The 14455-nt window shown below is 48.3% G+C and overlaps 1 protein-coding gene across 12 annotated transcripts in view; it reads left to right on the top strand.

The window, feature by feature from the left end:
- C2CD5 (C2 calcium dependent domain containing 5) overlaps positions 1–14194 on the top strand; it is a 377832-nt gene extending 363638 nt beyond the window's left edge. For all 12 annotated transcript variants that reach the window (XM_033951251.1, XM_033951262.1, XM_033951260.1 and 9 more), the window contains one exon: positions 12077–14194. In XM_033951251.1, the coding sequence (XP_033807142.1) occupies positions 12077–12208 (132 nt within the window). In that variant the 3' untranslated portion in view covers positions 12209–14194. The remainder of the gene's footprint in view (positions 1–12076) is intronic.
- Positions 14195–14455: the final 261 nt, after the last annotated feature.

The following is a 14455-nucleotide window of genomic DNA, read 5'->3' as shown; positions in this document are numbered from 1 at the left end:
GTTCTGGCAGAACCGTTAGCCATGCTCTTCAATCTCTCCCTAAGTACGGGGAGAGTCCCCCTGGACTGGAAACAGCCAACGTCGTTCCTCTGCACAAAAAGGGTTGCAGAGCAGAGGCTGCAAATTATAGACCAGTGAGTCTCACATCAATAGTGTGTAAACTCATGGAAACTCTACTTAAAGGTAAATTAGACACGATAATGGATGAAGGGAATCTAAGGGATCCCTGTCAACATGGATTCACCAGAGGCAGGTCATGCCAATCCAATCTTATAAGCTTCTTCGATTGGGTGACAGGAAAGCTAGACTCGGGAGAGTCTCTGGACATAGTGTACTTGGATTTCAGTAAAGCTTTCGACAGTGTCCCACACCGTAGACTATTAAACAGGATAAATCGTTGGGTTTGGGTGAGAAACTAACTGCATGGGTCAGTAATTGGCTGAGTGGAAGACTTCAGAGGGTGGTGGTCAAAGGCACCCTCTCTGAGACATCGGAGTTGACTAGCGGAGTGCCGCAGGGCTCAGTCCTGGGACCATCCCTTTTCAACATATTCATAGGGGACTTGACCTGGGGGCTTCAGAGTAAAGTAGCACTGTTCGCCGACGATGCCAAACTGTGTAACATAGTAAGTGAAAGCAACATCCAGGATAGTATGACACAAGATCTGATCACGTTGGAAAACTGGTCCTCGACATGGCAGCTAGGCTTCAACGCTAAAAAATGTAAGGTCATGCATCTTGGCAGTGGAAATCCATGCAGAACATACTCCTTGAATGGAGAAACGCTAGCTAGGACTTCAGAGGAACGGGACTTGGGGGTAATCATCAGTGCAGACATGAAGGCTGCCAAACAAGTAGAGAAGGCCTCATCAAAGGCAAGGCAAATGATGGGATGTATCAATAGAAGCTTCGTCAGCCGTAAACCTGAAGTCATAATGCCACTCTACAGAACCATGGTGAGACCCCATCTGGAATACTGTGTGCAATTCTGGAGGCCACATTACCGTAAAGATGTGCTTCGAGCTGAGTCGGTCCAGCGGATGGCCACTAGGATGGTCGCGGGGCTCAAAGGTCTCTCATACGAAGAAAGACTGGGCAAACTGCAGCTCTATACCCTAGAGGAGCGCAGGGAAAGGGGTGACATGATTGAGACATTTAAGTACGTCACGGGTCGTGTCGAGGTGGAAAATTATATATTCTTTCCCAGGGGACCCTCGGTCACAAGAGGGCACCCGCTCAAACTCAGAGGAGGGAAATTTAGTGGTGACACCAGGAAGTATTTCTTCACAGAAAGGGTGGTAGATCACTGGAACAGACTTCCAGTGCAGGTGATAAAGGCCACCAGCGTGCTCGACTTTAAGACTAAATGGGACATCCAGTGGGATCCCTACGAGGGTCGAGTTAAGGAACTAGGTCATTAGCATTCAGACTTAATGGGGTGGGTCAATAGAGTGGGCAGACTTGATGGGCTGTAGCCCTTTTCTGCCGTCATCTTTCTATGTTTCTAAGGGTATAGAACATTGGTCTTCACAAATTTTTAAGTTGGGGCCATTTTGAATCCAAAAAAGCTGAAGGAGATCCTACAAATATCTTCCTACCTGGGGCCACAATACCAACCAAGATTTCTGGACTTCCATCCTTACCAGAACACCTGGCCTTGGTCATATATGCAGAAAATAGAAAAACCCTTTTCAAATACAGATCCACAACTAAAAACACTATTGTACAGAAACAAAACTCTAATAGAAAGAAATGCATTTCTTTTGAACAGTCTAAAACAGTGTTCTTCAACCTTTTTACACCTATGGACCGGTGGAAATAAAATAATTATTTTGTGGACTGGCAAACTACAAAGACTGAAATTTAAAAAAACATTTTCGCCCCGTCTCCGCGAGTTTGGTCCCCGCAAACCATCTGATCCCATCCGCACAAGCCTCAGTTATGATTTTATATTGAACATATTTTATTAAAGTATAAAAAGAAACAATATTCTGTACAATTGTCATTTTATAAATACAAATATACAGAGCAAGGACCAACAAAACCCCTGTTTCCCCTCCCCTCCCCTTCACATATATCCCCTCCACTATCAAGAAAACTGAACAAGCCAAATTATTACAGAATGCTACACAGAAATATTATGCTAACAGAATACTGCAGTCACACATGACAGGAATAGTGTTAGGGGAGTGCTGGAAGCTAAAGAATCACTGCCTGGGCTTTGCAGTCCCCAGTTATGTCTATAGCAGGATATATAGTTCAAATCTGATATATTCTAATGACAAAATAGAAATAAAATTATTTTTTCTACCTTTATTACCTGCCCATTTTGTTCTGCTTTCTTCTGTCTTTTCTTAAATTTCTTTCCAAGGTCTTCAGTCTATCTGCCACTTCTGTCCCTTCCTGTCTTCTACCTATTATTCCAATATCCAGAACCTCCTTTTTCTTCTTACTGCATCCACCTTGTGTCCAGCATCTCCCACCTACTCCATCAAGTCCTACTCAGTCAAGTCTGCTTTTTATCCCAGGACAAGCAGGCAGCATATTCTTAACGCATGGGTGACGTCACCGACGGAGCCCTGGTACGGACATTTTAACTAGAAAGTTCTAGTTGGCCGCACCGCGCATGCGCGAGTGCCTTCCCGCCCGACGGAGAAGTGCATGGTCCCCAGTTTCTTCGTTTCCGCGGAGCGAAGAAGACGCATGTGTTTTCAACGGCCGTTGAAAAACTATTTTTTGCCTTCCCGATCGCGTATTTTTTCTTGTTCTTTGATTCTTTTTTTCCTTTCGGATTCCTTTGCTTTTATTTAAAAAAAAAAAAAAAACTCGTCCAGTTTTCTTATTTTTTCGGCCCGGCCCCGGCAGGGCCTACTGCCACCATATAGGCCTCCGGCTTCGATTTTGCGGAGGCCGTGTTTCCCTTCATGCCCCCTCAACCGGGCTTTAAGAAGTGCCAGCGGTGTGCACGCCCGATCTCTCTCACCAACCCGCACAATTGGTGCTTGCAGTGCTTGGGTCCGGAGCATCGGGCTGACACCTGTACCCGCTGTGCGACTCTTAAAAAGCACACATTAAAAAATAGACAGATCCAGCAAAATCTTCTCATCGGCACCGGATCTGCCATGGAACCTGCCGCGACGTCGACAGCATCTCAAAAGTCGGCACCGACTACTTCGACACCGCCAGATCCTTCTTCGGGGTCGCTGGCCCCAGGTAAGCCGGCTAAGAAGCCTTCCACTTCCCTTGAGCGCCCTCCTGCCACAGTTGCGCCGGTCCTCCCGGCACCGCACCGACCCCGCAAACGCTCCGCTCTGATATCGGTGAGTGCCTCGTCATCGGCCTCCTCATCGCCGGAGCGTAGAGCGGCACCCATGGTACCGAAAAAGAAAAAAGCGGTACCGGTGCCTCCCCTGGACGACCGCATCGCGGCCATACTCCAGACCCAGTTACAGGAGCAGCTGCAGCAACAACTCCAACAACTGTTGCCGGCACTGCTGGCCTCACACCTTCCGGTGCAAGACCGGTCCGAGCCTCGCACGATCCCATCGGTGTCGACCCCCTCGGTACCGCTCAACACCTCCATGCCGGTGCTCTCGGCTGAACCGCACCGTTCCCAACCTGCGGTACAGGCCCGTTCCGATGCCGACCCTTCCCAGTACCAGGAACGGCACCGGTCTTCCTCTCCCGGTACCACCTCGGTCCACTCTGGCAAGTCTCTCTCCAAGACCCGCCATGCCGAGCCCTCCACACCGATGACCTGCCGTGCACACCCCGACATCAGGGACCCTGACTTATGGGAAGAATCCCCGCACGGTACCGAGGAAGACGCTTCCTCGACGGATGAGGAACCCTCCACGATTGACACCGGTTCGAAGCCCGAACAGTCCTCTTTTACCAAGTTCCTCAGAGAGATGTCGGCTGCTCTTTCCATTCCTTTAGAGTCCGACTCTAAAAAGTCCCAGGCTTTTCTCGATGCCCTAGACTTTGAGCAACCTCCCAAGGAATTTCTTAAGTTACTCGTCCATGACATCCTGCGGGAAACTTTTTACAAAAATTGGGAGAACCCCCTCACTGTCCCCGGGGCCCCTCGCAAACTGGATAGCTTGTACCGGGTCATTCCAATCCCAGGGTTTGACAAGCCTCAATTGCCCCATGAATCTCTCCTGGTGGAGTCCACCTTAAAGAAAACTCAGGGCTCCAGTGTCTATGCCTCCACCCCTCCTGGCAGAGAGGGCAAAACGATGGATAAATTTGGCAAGCGCCTTTTCCAGAATGCAATGCTGGCCAACAGGGCAAATAATTACACCTTTCACTTCTCCTTCTATATGAAGCATCTGGTGCAACAACTCTCCTCCTTGCAAAAATACATTCCTGAACATAAGGTACCTCTTTTCCAACAGCAAATTTCCAGTCTGCTCCAACTTCGGAAATTCATGGTACGCTCCATTTATGACTCATTTGAGCTGACCTCTAGAGCATCTGCCATGGCTGTTGCCATGCGGCGTCTGGCCTGGCTGAGAGTTTCTGACCTCGACATTAACCACCAAGACCGCCTGGCTAACGCACCTTGTCTTGGTGACGAACTCTTCGGGGAATCCCTGGACTCAACCTCCCAGAAACTCTCAGCACACGAGACTAGGTGGGACACTCTAGTCAAACCCAAAAAGAAGACTCCGCCTGCTCGCCCCTACAGACAGCAGTCCTCCTACCAACGCAGGTTCTCAGCCAGACCTCTCAACCCGCCTCAGCAACAACCTCGCCGTCCTCGTCACCAGCATCAACCTCAGGCTCGTTCCCAGTCTCATCAGCCTGCCAAACCTCTCCCTCCGTCAAAACCATCTCAACCCTTTTGACTCCTTTCTCCAGGGCATAGCCAGTCTCCCACCATCATTGCCTCTTCCTCAGCCTATCGGAGGACGCCTCCAACTCTTCCTCAGCCGTTGGGAGGTCATCACATCCGACCAATGGGTCCTCAACATCATTCGCCACGGCTACTCTCTCAACTTCCAGACTCTTCCACCAGACAACCCTCCCATAGATTCTGCTTCTCACTCCTCTCAATCCCTCCTCCTCCTGAGGGAGGTTCAATCCCTCCTTCTTCTCAATGCCATCGAAGAGGTACCCTCAGACCAAAGGGGTCAGGGATTCTACTCCCGCTACTTCCTGGTTCCCAAGAAGACAGGAGACCTCCTTCCCATCCTCGATCTCCGGGACCTCAACAAGTGTCTGGTCAAGGAAAAATTCAGAATGCTCTCCCTTGCCATGCTTTACCCTCTTCTCTCTCAACACGACTGGCTATGTTCCCTAGACCTCAAAGAGGCCTACACTCACATTCCAATCAATCCGACTTCACGTCGCTACCTCCGGTTTCAGATACAGCACCATCACTACCAGTACAAAGTGCTACCCTTTGGCCTCGCATCATCGCCCAGGGTGTTCACCAAGTGCCTTATTGTGGTGGCGGCCTTCCTCAGGTCTCACAACCTCCAGGTGTTCCCCTACTTGGACGATTGGTTGGTGAAAGCACCTACGTCTCCGCTTGTGCTACAAGCCACTCAACACACCATCTCTTTCCTCCATCTCCTAGGGTTCGAGATCAACTACCCCAAGTCGCACCTGCTTCCCACACAGCAACTTCAGTTCATTGGTGCGGTTCTCGACACTACTCTGATGAGGGCGTTTCTCCCCTTCGACCGACAACAGACCCTGCTCCACCTCTGTCGTCAGGTGCTCCTTCATCACTCCGTCCCAGCTCGGCAGATGATGGTCCTCCTGGGCCACATGGCCTCGACGGTCCATGTGCTTCCTCTGGCGCGACTCCACCTCAGGACACCTCAATGGACTGTAGCCAACCAATGGTCGCAGACCACTGATCCTCTTTCTCATCCCATCTCTGTGACATCGTCTCTTCAGCAATCTCTTCAATGGTGGTTGAACTCCTCCAATCTTTCCAGGGGTCTACTCTTCCATCTACTCCCTCACTCCATGATCATAACCACAGATGCCTCCCCCTATGCATGGGGAGCCCACCTGGGAGATCTTCGCACCCAGGGACTCTGGACCCCTCAAGAGCGTCAACATCACATCAATTTCCTGGAACTCAGGGCCATGTTCTATGCCCTCAAGGCCTTCCAGCACCTTCTCTACCCTCAGGTTCTTCTCCTGTGCACAGACAACCAAGTCGCCATGTACTACATAAACAAGCAAGGCGGCACCGGATCTCCCCTCCTCTGTCAGGAGGCCATCCGCATCTGGACCTGGGCCACGGCTCACAGTCTCTTCCTCTAAGCTGTCTACATCCAGGGCGAACAGAACTCCCTGGCCGACAATCTCAGCCGCATCCTTCAACCTCACGAGTGGACTCTGGATCCTCCCACACTCCGCTCCATCTTTGCTCGGTGGGGCACTCCTCAGGTGGACCTATTTGCAGCTCCTCACAACCATCAGCTGCCCCTTTTCTGTTCCAGACTCTTCTCTCCTCATCGTCTGGCCCCGGATGCATTCCTGCTCAACTGGATGGATTGGTTCCTCTATGCCTTTCCTCCACTACCTCTGATGTTGCGGACGTTATTCAAACTCCGCAGGGACAGAGCCACCATGATACTCATCGCCCCTCAATGGCCCCACTAACACTGGTTCTCCCTCCTGCTCCAGCTAAGCTCCAGAGAACCCATTCCTCTTCCTGTGTGTCCTCGCTCCACCTGACAGCTTGGTTTCTCTCGGGCTGACCTCTCCAGAGAATCTGTCTCAGCCTGTCCGTCGTATTTTGGATGCCTCCAGGAAACCGGCCACCCTCCAATGTTACCATCAGAAGTGGACCCGGTTCTCCTCTTGGTGTCTACTACATCACCACGATCCCACCTCATTGGCGGTGGAAACTATACTGGACTATTTGCTCTCTCTATCCTACGCTGGCCTCAAGTCTACCTCAATCAGAGTCCACCTCAGTGCCATCACTGCGTTTCATGAGCCTATCCTCGGAAAACCTCTCACGGCTCACCCCCTGGTTTCCCGGTTCATGAGGGGCCTCTTCAATGTCAAACCACCTCTGAAGCCTTCTCCAGTCGTCTGGGACCTGAATGTGGTTTTATCTGCCCTCATGAAACCTCCTTTTGAGCCTCTTGCCACAACTTCGCTCAAATTTCTTACCTGGAAGGTGCTTTTCCTCATTGCCATCGCCTCTGCCAGGAGGGTTAGTGAGCTGCATGCACTGGTTGCCGACCCACCTTTCACTGTTTTTCACCATGACAAGGTGGTTCTGCGTACCCATCCTAAATTCCTTCCCAAGGTGGTCTCGGAATTTCACCTCAACCGGTCCATTGTGTTACCTGTTTTTTTCCCTAAGCCCCATTCTCATCCTGGGGAACAGGCGTTACACACGCTGGACTGTAAGCGTGCCCTTGCATACTACCTTGACCGCACCAGGGCCCACCGCTCGTTCCCTCAGCTCTTTTTGTCCTTCGACCCTAACCGCCTAGGTCGTCCTGTCTCTAAACGGATGCTTTCCAACTGGCTTGCTGCCTCCATTGCGTTCTGTTATGCTCGGGCCGGTCTCTCACTGGAAGGTGCTGTCACGGCCCACAGGGTCAGAGCTATGGCTGCTTCTGTGGCTTTCCTCCGTTCCACGCCCATCGAGGAAATCTGCAAGGCTGCCACTTGGTCCTCAGTTCACACGTTCACTACTCACTACTGTCTGGATACCTTCTCCAGACGGGATGGACACTTCGGCCAATCTGTGTTACATTATTTATTTTCCTAATGGCCAACCATCCCTCCTCCCTCTCTGTTAGCTTGGAGGTCACCCATACGTTAAGAATATGCTGCCTGCTTGTCCTGGGATAAAGCACAGTTACTTACCGTAACAGGTGTTATCCAGGGACAGCAGGCAGATATTCTTACGTCCCACCCACCTCCTCGGGTTGGCTTCTTAGCTGGCTTATCTTAACTGGGGACCACGCTCTCCTCCGTCGGGCGGGAAGGCACTCGCGCATGCGCGGTGCGGCCAACTAGAACTTTCTAGTTAAAATGTCCGTACCGGGGCTCCGTCGGTGACGTCACCCATGCGTTAAGAATATCTGCCTGCTGTCCCTGTATAACACCTGTTACGGTAAGTAACTGTGCTTTTCCTTCACCCTACAACCTCCATGTCCTGCATCTTCCTGTGTTCTTTTTTTCTTCCCGTTGCTGAGCCATCCAGCCAACCCACCATCTTTCCCCATCCCAGTGCCTCCCCTCTTTTCTCCATCTTAATCCAGCAGATACCTTCCATCACCCTACTCCCTCCATTCCTTATTCAGCATCTTCTCCTTGTCTCCCTATTCCCCCTTCACCATGTCCAGCATATCCCCTCTGTCTCCCTACTCCCTCTACCCATGTCCAATATCTGACTTCTGTCTTCATAGTCCATCCTCATGTTCAGCATTTTCCATGTCTCTCTGCCCCCTGTAAGGTCCAGCATCTATCTTTGTGTCCCTATTCTTCCAATTCCCACCTAGTTCCAATAACTATCCTCCCCCAAGGGGATCCACCATCTTCCTTCTGTCACACCAATCCCCCCTCCTGGGTCTACCATCCCCTTCCAACAACACCTATATCACCTTTTTCCCTCTCCTCATAATCCAGCATCTCTTATTTCCTCCCTTGGCTGCTGGCCCCGATCCACTCTTCCAGCACTCGATTGCTATTAGCCCTGCCTTCGACCCCAGTACTGCTAAACTTGGCAGCAATAACAAAGCAAAACCTACCCTACTTTCAATTATGGTCCCGCTAAATCAGACGGCTAGAATGAAGACAGAAGCCGCGGGACCTTTCCTCTTGCCTGAATTGCTATTCGCTACAAGCTCTGCCGGTCTCAATCCTGCCCCTCAAAAACAGGAAGTCACTTCAGAAGGGGGCGGGATCAAGATCGGCAGAGCCTATAGCGATGCAGGCAAGAGCAAAAGTCCTGCGGCTTCTGTCTTTCTTTTTGCCGTCCGTTTGTAGCAGTACCGCAGCTGATCTTAACGCCGGCCCTTTAAGGGAAAGGGGAAGAGATACCCGACAGGAAATTTAATTCGTAGATCTCGCCGGCTCTGCGCGGACCAGCAGAAATTTTCTGCGGACCGACACCGGTCCGCGGACCGGCAGTTGAAGAACTGTGGTCTAAAATATAACAGATATAAATTTTCAAAATTGACACATTTCAATCACTAAATTGAAAATAAAAGCATTTTTCTTACCTTTATTTAGTGATTTAAAAAAAAAAAAAAAATATATATATATATATATATATATATATATAGTCTTGTTCCCTCTCTGCTCTGAAATTAGATTTTTTCCCTTGTTTCGTTCTTTTGTATTATTTGATTCTTAATGTTAACCGAGTCGAGCTCCAAATTGATTGATGACCCAGTTTATAAAACCAAGTTTTAGTTTAGTTTAGTTTTAACTCTGTTTCCAAGTCTTCCTTATACATTTGATGTTTCTTTCCTCTCCTCATTCACTTTTTACACTACATCCATCTTTGGCACTGATGTTTTGACAGCGATAGGCTGCTTATCGCGTCACAGAAATAGACCTCATACTCCTTGGGTTACTGGTATGAAATACAGTGGTACCTCTGTTTATTAGTGCACCGGTTTGTGAGTGTTTTGGAAGACGAGCAAAACATTTGCAAAATCGGCACCTCGGAAACCGAGCGTGGCTGGATTTACGAGCGCCCCCCGCGATCCGGTACTCCCCTCCGACATGATCCGGCATCCCCCCCCTTCCGACGTGATCCGGCACCCCCCGCTGCAATTGGGCACCTCCCTGCCGCTTCTTACTGTCATCTGGGCACCGGCATGTCCTGTGCTTAGTGCCGGTGCCCGAAGATCGGCCTCCTCTTCTGCTGGGCCTTGAGCATCTGGTGAACAAGTGCGTATTCTGGTGGGGCTAGTCTCAGTTAGGGTGCTGGTCTTTGACCAGAAGGCCGCCGTGTGAGCAGACTGCTGGGCTTGATGGACCACTGGTCTGACCCAGCAGCAGCAATTCTTATGTTCTTATGCTGTTAGGTAGCTACCCCTCTAAGGGAATAAAGAAACAGAACTATTGTTCATTAACACTGAATGTACAGTAACTAAAATCACTCTTGCAAACTAAGCCTAATATAACACATTAACGAAAAGGAATAAGAAGGCAAAAGGAAATAAGCGTAGCATAGGCCAAAAAACATAGGCAGTGATGTGATGCTGTTATCCTACACTGCCACAGAAAACATAATAAACTCGAGAAAAGCATCTCTCCCTTCTTCCTCCCTCCTGCCTCATCATTCCAGTTCCACCAGACGTCCTTCCTACTAGATTCCAGAGCCCCCCTCACCCTAAAAACTACAAAGAGATCATCAACAAGGTGGTGATTCTCTAGCACTGCCTGCAGCTTTCTCTGCATGGTTCCTTTGTTGTGGTCTGCCCAAGTGTAAACAGGAAGTTGCATCAGATAGGGATGGATCACAGCAGAACAACAGTGCAGAGGAGGCCACCCGCAGCATTGGAGAATCACTGCCACCCCAGTGCCCTTCTTGTAGTTCTCGAGGTAAAGGGATCTTTGGAACAGGGTGGAATACCTTAATGGCTAGTGTAGTGGCCTGAGAACCAGCGGAATTGGGTTTGATTCCTACTGCAGCTCCTTATGATTCCAGGCAAGTCATTTAACCCTTCATTGCCCCAGATACAAAATAAGTACAAGTGTATAATATGTAAACCGTTTTGATTGTAACTCTTTTCCCCTTTAACAGCACAGGAGAAGATATAGAAGATAAAATCTGCAAGCATTAGAAGTAGATAGATGCATTAGACCAGGGTTGTCCAACATCGGTCCTCCCCAATAAATTTGCATAATATCTATTTGCATGCACTGCTTCCATTGTTTGCAAATATATCTCATGCATATTCATTTGGGAAATCTGGAAAACCTGACCTGGTGAGGGCCACAGTTGGATGCCCTTGTATTAGACAAATCAGCAAGGCCATTTTTAAAGTACAGTGGAACCTTGGTTTACGAGCATAATTCGTTCCAGAAGCATGCTCGTAAACCAAATTACTCGTATATCAAAGCGAGTTTCCCCATAGGAAGTAAGGGAAACTCGCTTGATACGTTCACACCCACCCCCACTCCCCGAGGCCATCGGTGCTGCTCCATCCCCCCGAGAACCGGCATCACTCTCCCCCCACCCCGCTTGCAAACTGCACCCCCTGCCCGAACAGCATTCAGCCTTACCATCTGGCACCGGCACACAGCCCACAGGAAGTGCCAGTGCGGTGAAAGAATTTCCTGCCTCTTGCCTGGGCCTTGAGCATCTGCGCATGCTTAAGACCTTCTGGTTCTCACTCTCTTCGAGATTCTCGGAGATCTCTGAGAATCTCAGAGAGAGCGAGAACCAGAAGGCCTTGAGCATGCGCAGATGCTCAAGGCCCAGGCAAGAGGCAGGAACTTCCTTCATTGGCACCGGCACGTCCTGTGGGCTGCATGCCGGTGCCAGATGGGGGGGTAAGGCTGAATGCTGTTCGGGCAGGGGGAGCCGGTTCGCGAGTGGGGGGAGGGAGCAATGCCGGTTCTCCGGGGGAAGGGTTCTCGCAAATCGAGTCAAAGCATGGTTTGTGAGACAAGAATTGCGAGAATGTTTTGCTCATCTTGCAAAACACTCACAAACCGAAGTCTGACTGTATTATAGTTTGTGAGGAGGGGAGGAAAGGATATGAAGTAGCATTGGGCAGGTATCAAAGGAAAGAGAAAAAAGTATTTATAAATGTTAAATGACATCAGAAAGAGATACAAAAATATGTGAATGAAGTGAGGAGAACAAATCAATGGCTCTTGAAAGAAGCAAAATTGAAAGAAAAGAAAGAAAGAAATGAGAAAGTAGTAGTTATAGCATGGAATGTTGCTTCTATTTGGGTTGGGTTTTGCCAGATATTTGTGACCTGAATTGGCCATTGTGAAGACGAGATACTGGGCTAGATGGGCCATTGGTCTGACCCAGTAAGGCTATTCTTATGTTTTCCAATGTGAAAATTTAGAGCTAAGTGTTCCATCTGATCTTGTCTCTTATTTTCTTGCAGGCACAATGTCTAGTAAATGTAAGTGGAGATGCGGTAGTATTTGTGCGTGAATCTGAATTGGAAATGGGATCGACTCAGCAACCTCTACAGAATACTCAGTCTGCGGGTGTTGGAGGAGATGTTACCTTGTGAAACAAACAAAATATAAGAGTTTACCTAGATTTTATGATTATCTTTTGAAACTAGAGAAATCATTTGGATTAATTTCCTGTGTTTTAAGAATTATAAAAAAACATTTGTGAAAAAATCAGTAAGGTTACATGTATCAACTTTATTCAACATCTTTAGGCAATAATGTCACCCACATTGCACAGAATTAGTAAAGTGAATGATTCTGCTTTTTTGCTTGTCTACCAGCTAATTGTCTTCCAGAAGTAGAACAAATATCCAAGGTTCAAGAAAGCATAAGAATTCAGTGGTACTAGTTTATTTTAACAATATGGAGAAATTAAAAATGAAGGACTCACTTTACAAAGCTGAGGTAGAGGTTTCTACAGCAGGCCAGCAAGCTAAATACTCCAATGCTCGTAATAGGAACCACTATCACAGCTTTGTAAAAGTCAGTGTTAATAAGAAACCTAATCTAGCTGATTTTTTTGCAAAAGATATTGGTGAAAGGCAGAATTATAGATTGATTATTATAAAAAAAATACCAAATAAACAATTTGTGCTTAAATATTTTCAAGCAAATGATTAGCTGCTATTTGTTTAGTGAAAAGAACATTCTAGGAACACACATTTTTGTAGTGTGAAATATTTATTACTTAGATAATGCTAAGAAATCTATCCACTGTAGCTGAAACATTTAGGCCCAGATTCTCTAACCGGTGCCATTTTTTTAAGCTTTGGTAGGCCCAAGCTCAGTTTTTAAAAAAATCACATTTGAGTTTCAAGGTGCCTACTGATGCCTAAAATAATCAGCATCAGAATTGCACCTCTGTAGGCACTTTAGGCTGTCTAACGCTACTGCCAAAAGTGGCGTTAGGCAGCCTAAAGTGCCTACAGAGGTATGATTCATATCAAAGGTAGGTGCTGAAAGTGTAGATCTAGAAAACCCTTGCCTTCATTTCTGGCACTTGCCTTTGCCGGAGGCAAAATCTGTACCTGGTGCCATCATGTGATTGACACACGATTGGCAGCCGCCGACAGCAGCATTGTTATGTGATTGACACATGATTGGCGATCGCCAACAATGGTGCAGTTACAGAATCTGAGCCTTAAAGCCAAAAATGTATTGAAACTGGAAATTAGTAGTAATGCATGGTAGAGGTTTTTACCACAAGTCGGTGAGGTACTGTATTTCTCCACATACAGGCCGCCCTTCTGCATAGGCCACACCCATGTATAGGCCGCAGAAAAGGGCGGCCTATGTTTTAAAAATGGAAGATAAGCCGCCCCATGGTATTAGCCGCGGCTTATCTTCCGGTACCTCCACTGTCTTTTCCATTCATCCCCCCACCCCCGGTAACTTTTTCGTGTGCCCCCTTGCTGGCACATGGCTCGGGTCTCCAGTGGTGCAGGGCAGCCGCGATCTCTTCGGCATCCGGCCTGCCTCCACACCGCCTACTGAATGGCCTACATCAGCTCTCACAGGACTCACGAGAACTGACCTCAGTCAACTCAGCAAGTGGTGTGGGTGCAGGCCAGATGCCGAAGAGACCTGAGCCGCACCAGCCAGGGGGCTTCTGATAAAGGTACCAGGGGTGGGGGGGATGATTAAAAAATTTTATATAGGCCGCCCCATTTAACTAGGCTACGCCCCATACATGTGTTTGTAAAACCCATGTATAGGCAGCGGCCTATATATGGGGAAATACAGTAAGTGCTCTGATGCTCATTGGAATTGAAGGGGAAATTCTATAAGAAACACCTGAGTTAGGCGCCTAACTTAATTAGTAAAATGACTTCAATAATGAGCTTTAACAAGCTCATAATTGAAAAAAATTTAATTTAATTGGAAGATAAGTGCATATTGCCTGGTGCCTAGCACCGCTTAACACCAAAGTAGGCGTGTTTAGGGGTGGAGAAAGATTTGGGCGTCACTAGGCACGATTCTGTAAAGGACCTAGGTCCCTATAATGTAGGTCTTTAAAACCGTGGCCTATATCAGTGATTCCCAACCCTGTCCTGGAGGAACACCAGGCCAATCGGGTTTTCAGGCTAGCCCTAATGAATATGCATGAGAGAGATTTGCATATGATGGAAGTGATAGGCATGCAAATTTGCTTCATGCATATTCATTAGGGCTAGCCTGAAAACCCAATTGGCCTGGTGTTCCTCCAGGACAGGGTTGGGAACCACTGGCCTATATTACAGGTGCCTAAGTTTTAAGTTAGGTGCTGCTAAGCACGATTCTGTAATGGGCACCTAAGTATGATT

The sequence above is a fragment of the Geotrypetes seraphini genome, chromosome 7 (assembly GCF_902459505.1).
Source record: "Geotrypetes seraphini chromosome 7, aGeoSer1.1, whole genome shotgun sequence".
Lineage (NCBI taxonomy): Eukaryota > Metazoa > Chordata > Amphibia > Gymnophiona > Dermophiidae > Geotrypetes > Geotrypetes seraphini.
The sequence above is the reverse complement of the archived record's forward strand: the minus strand, read 5'-3'. Positions and strand labels throughout refer to the sequence as shown.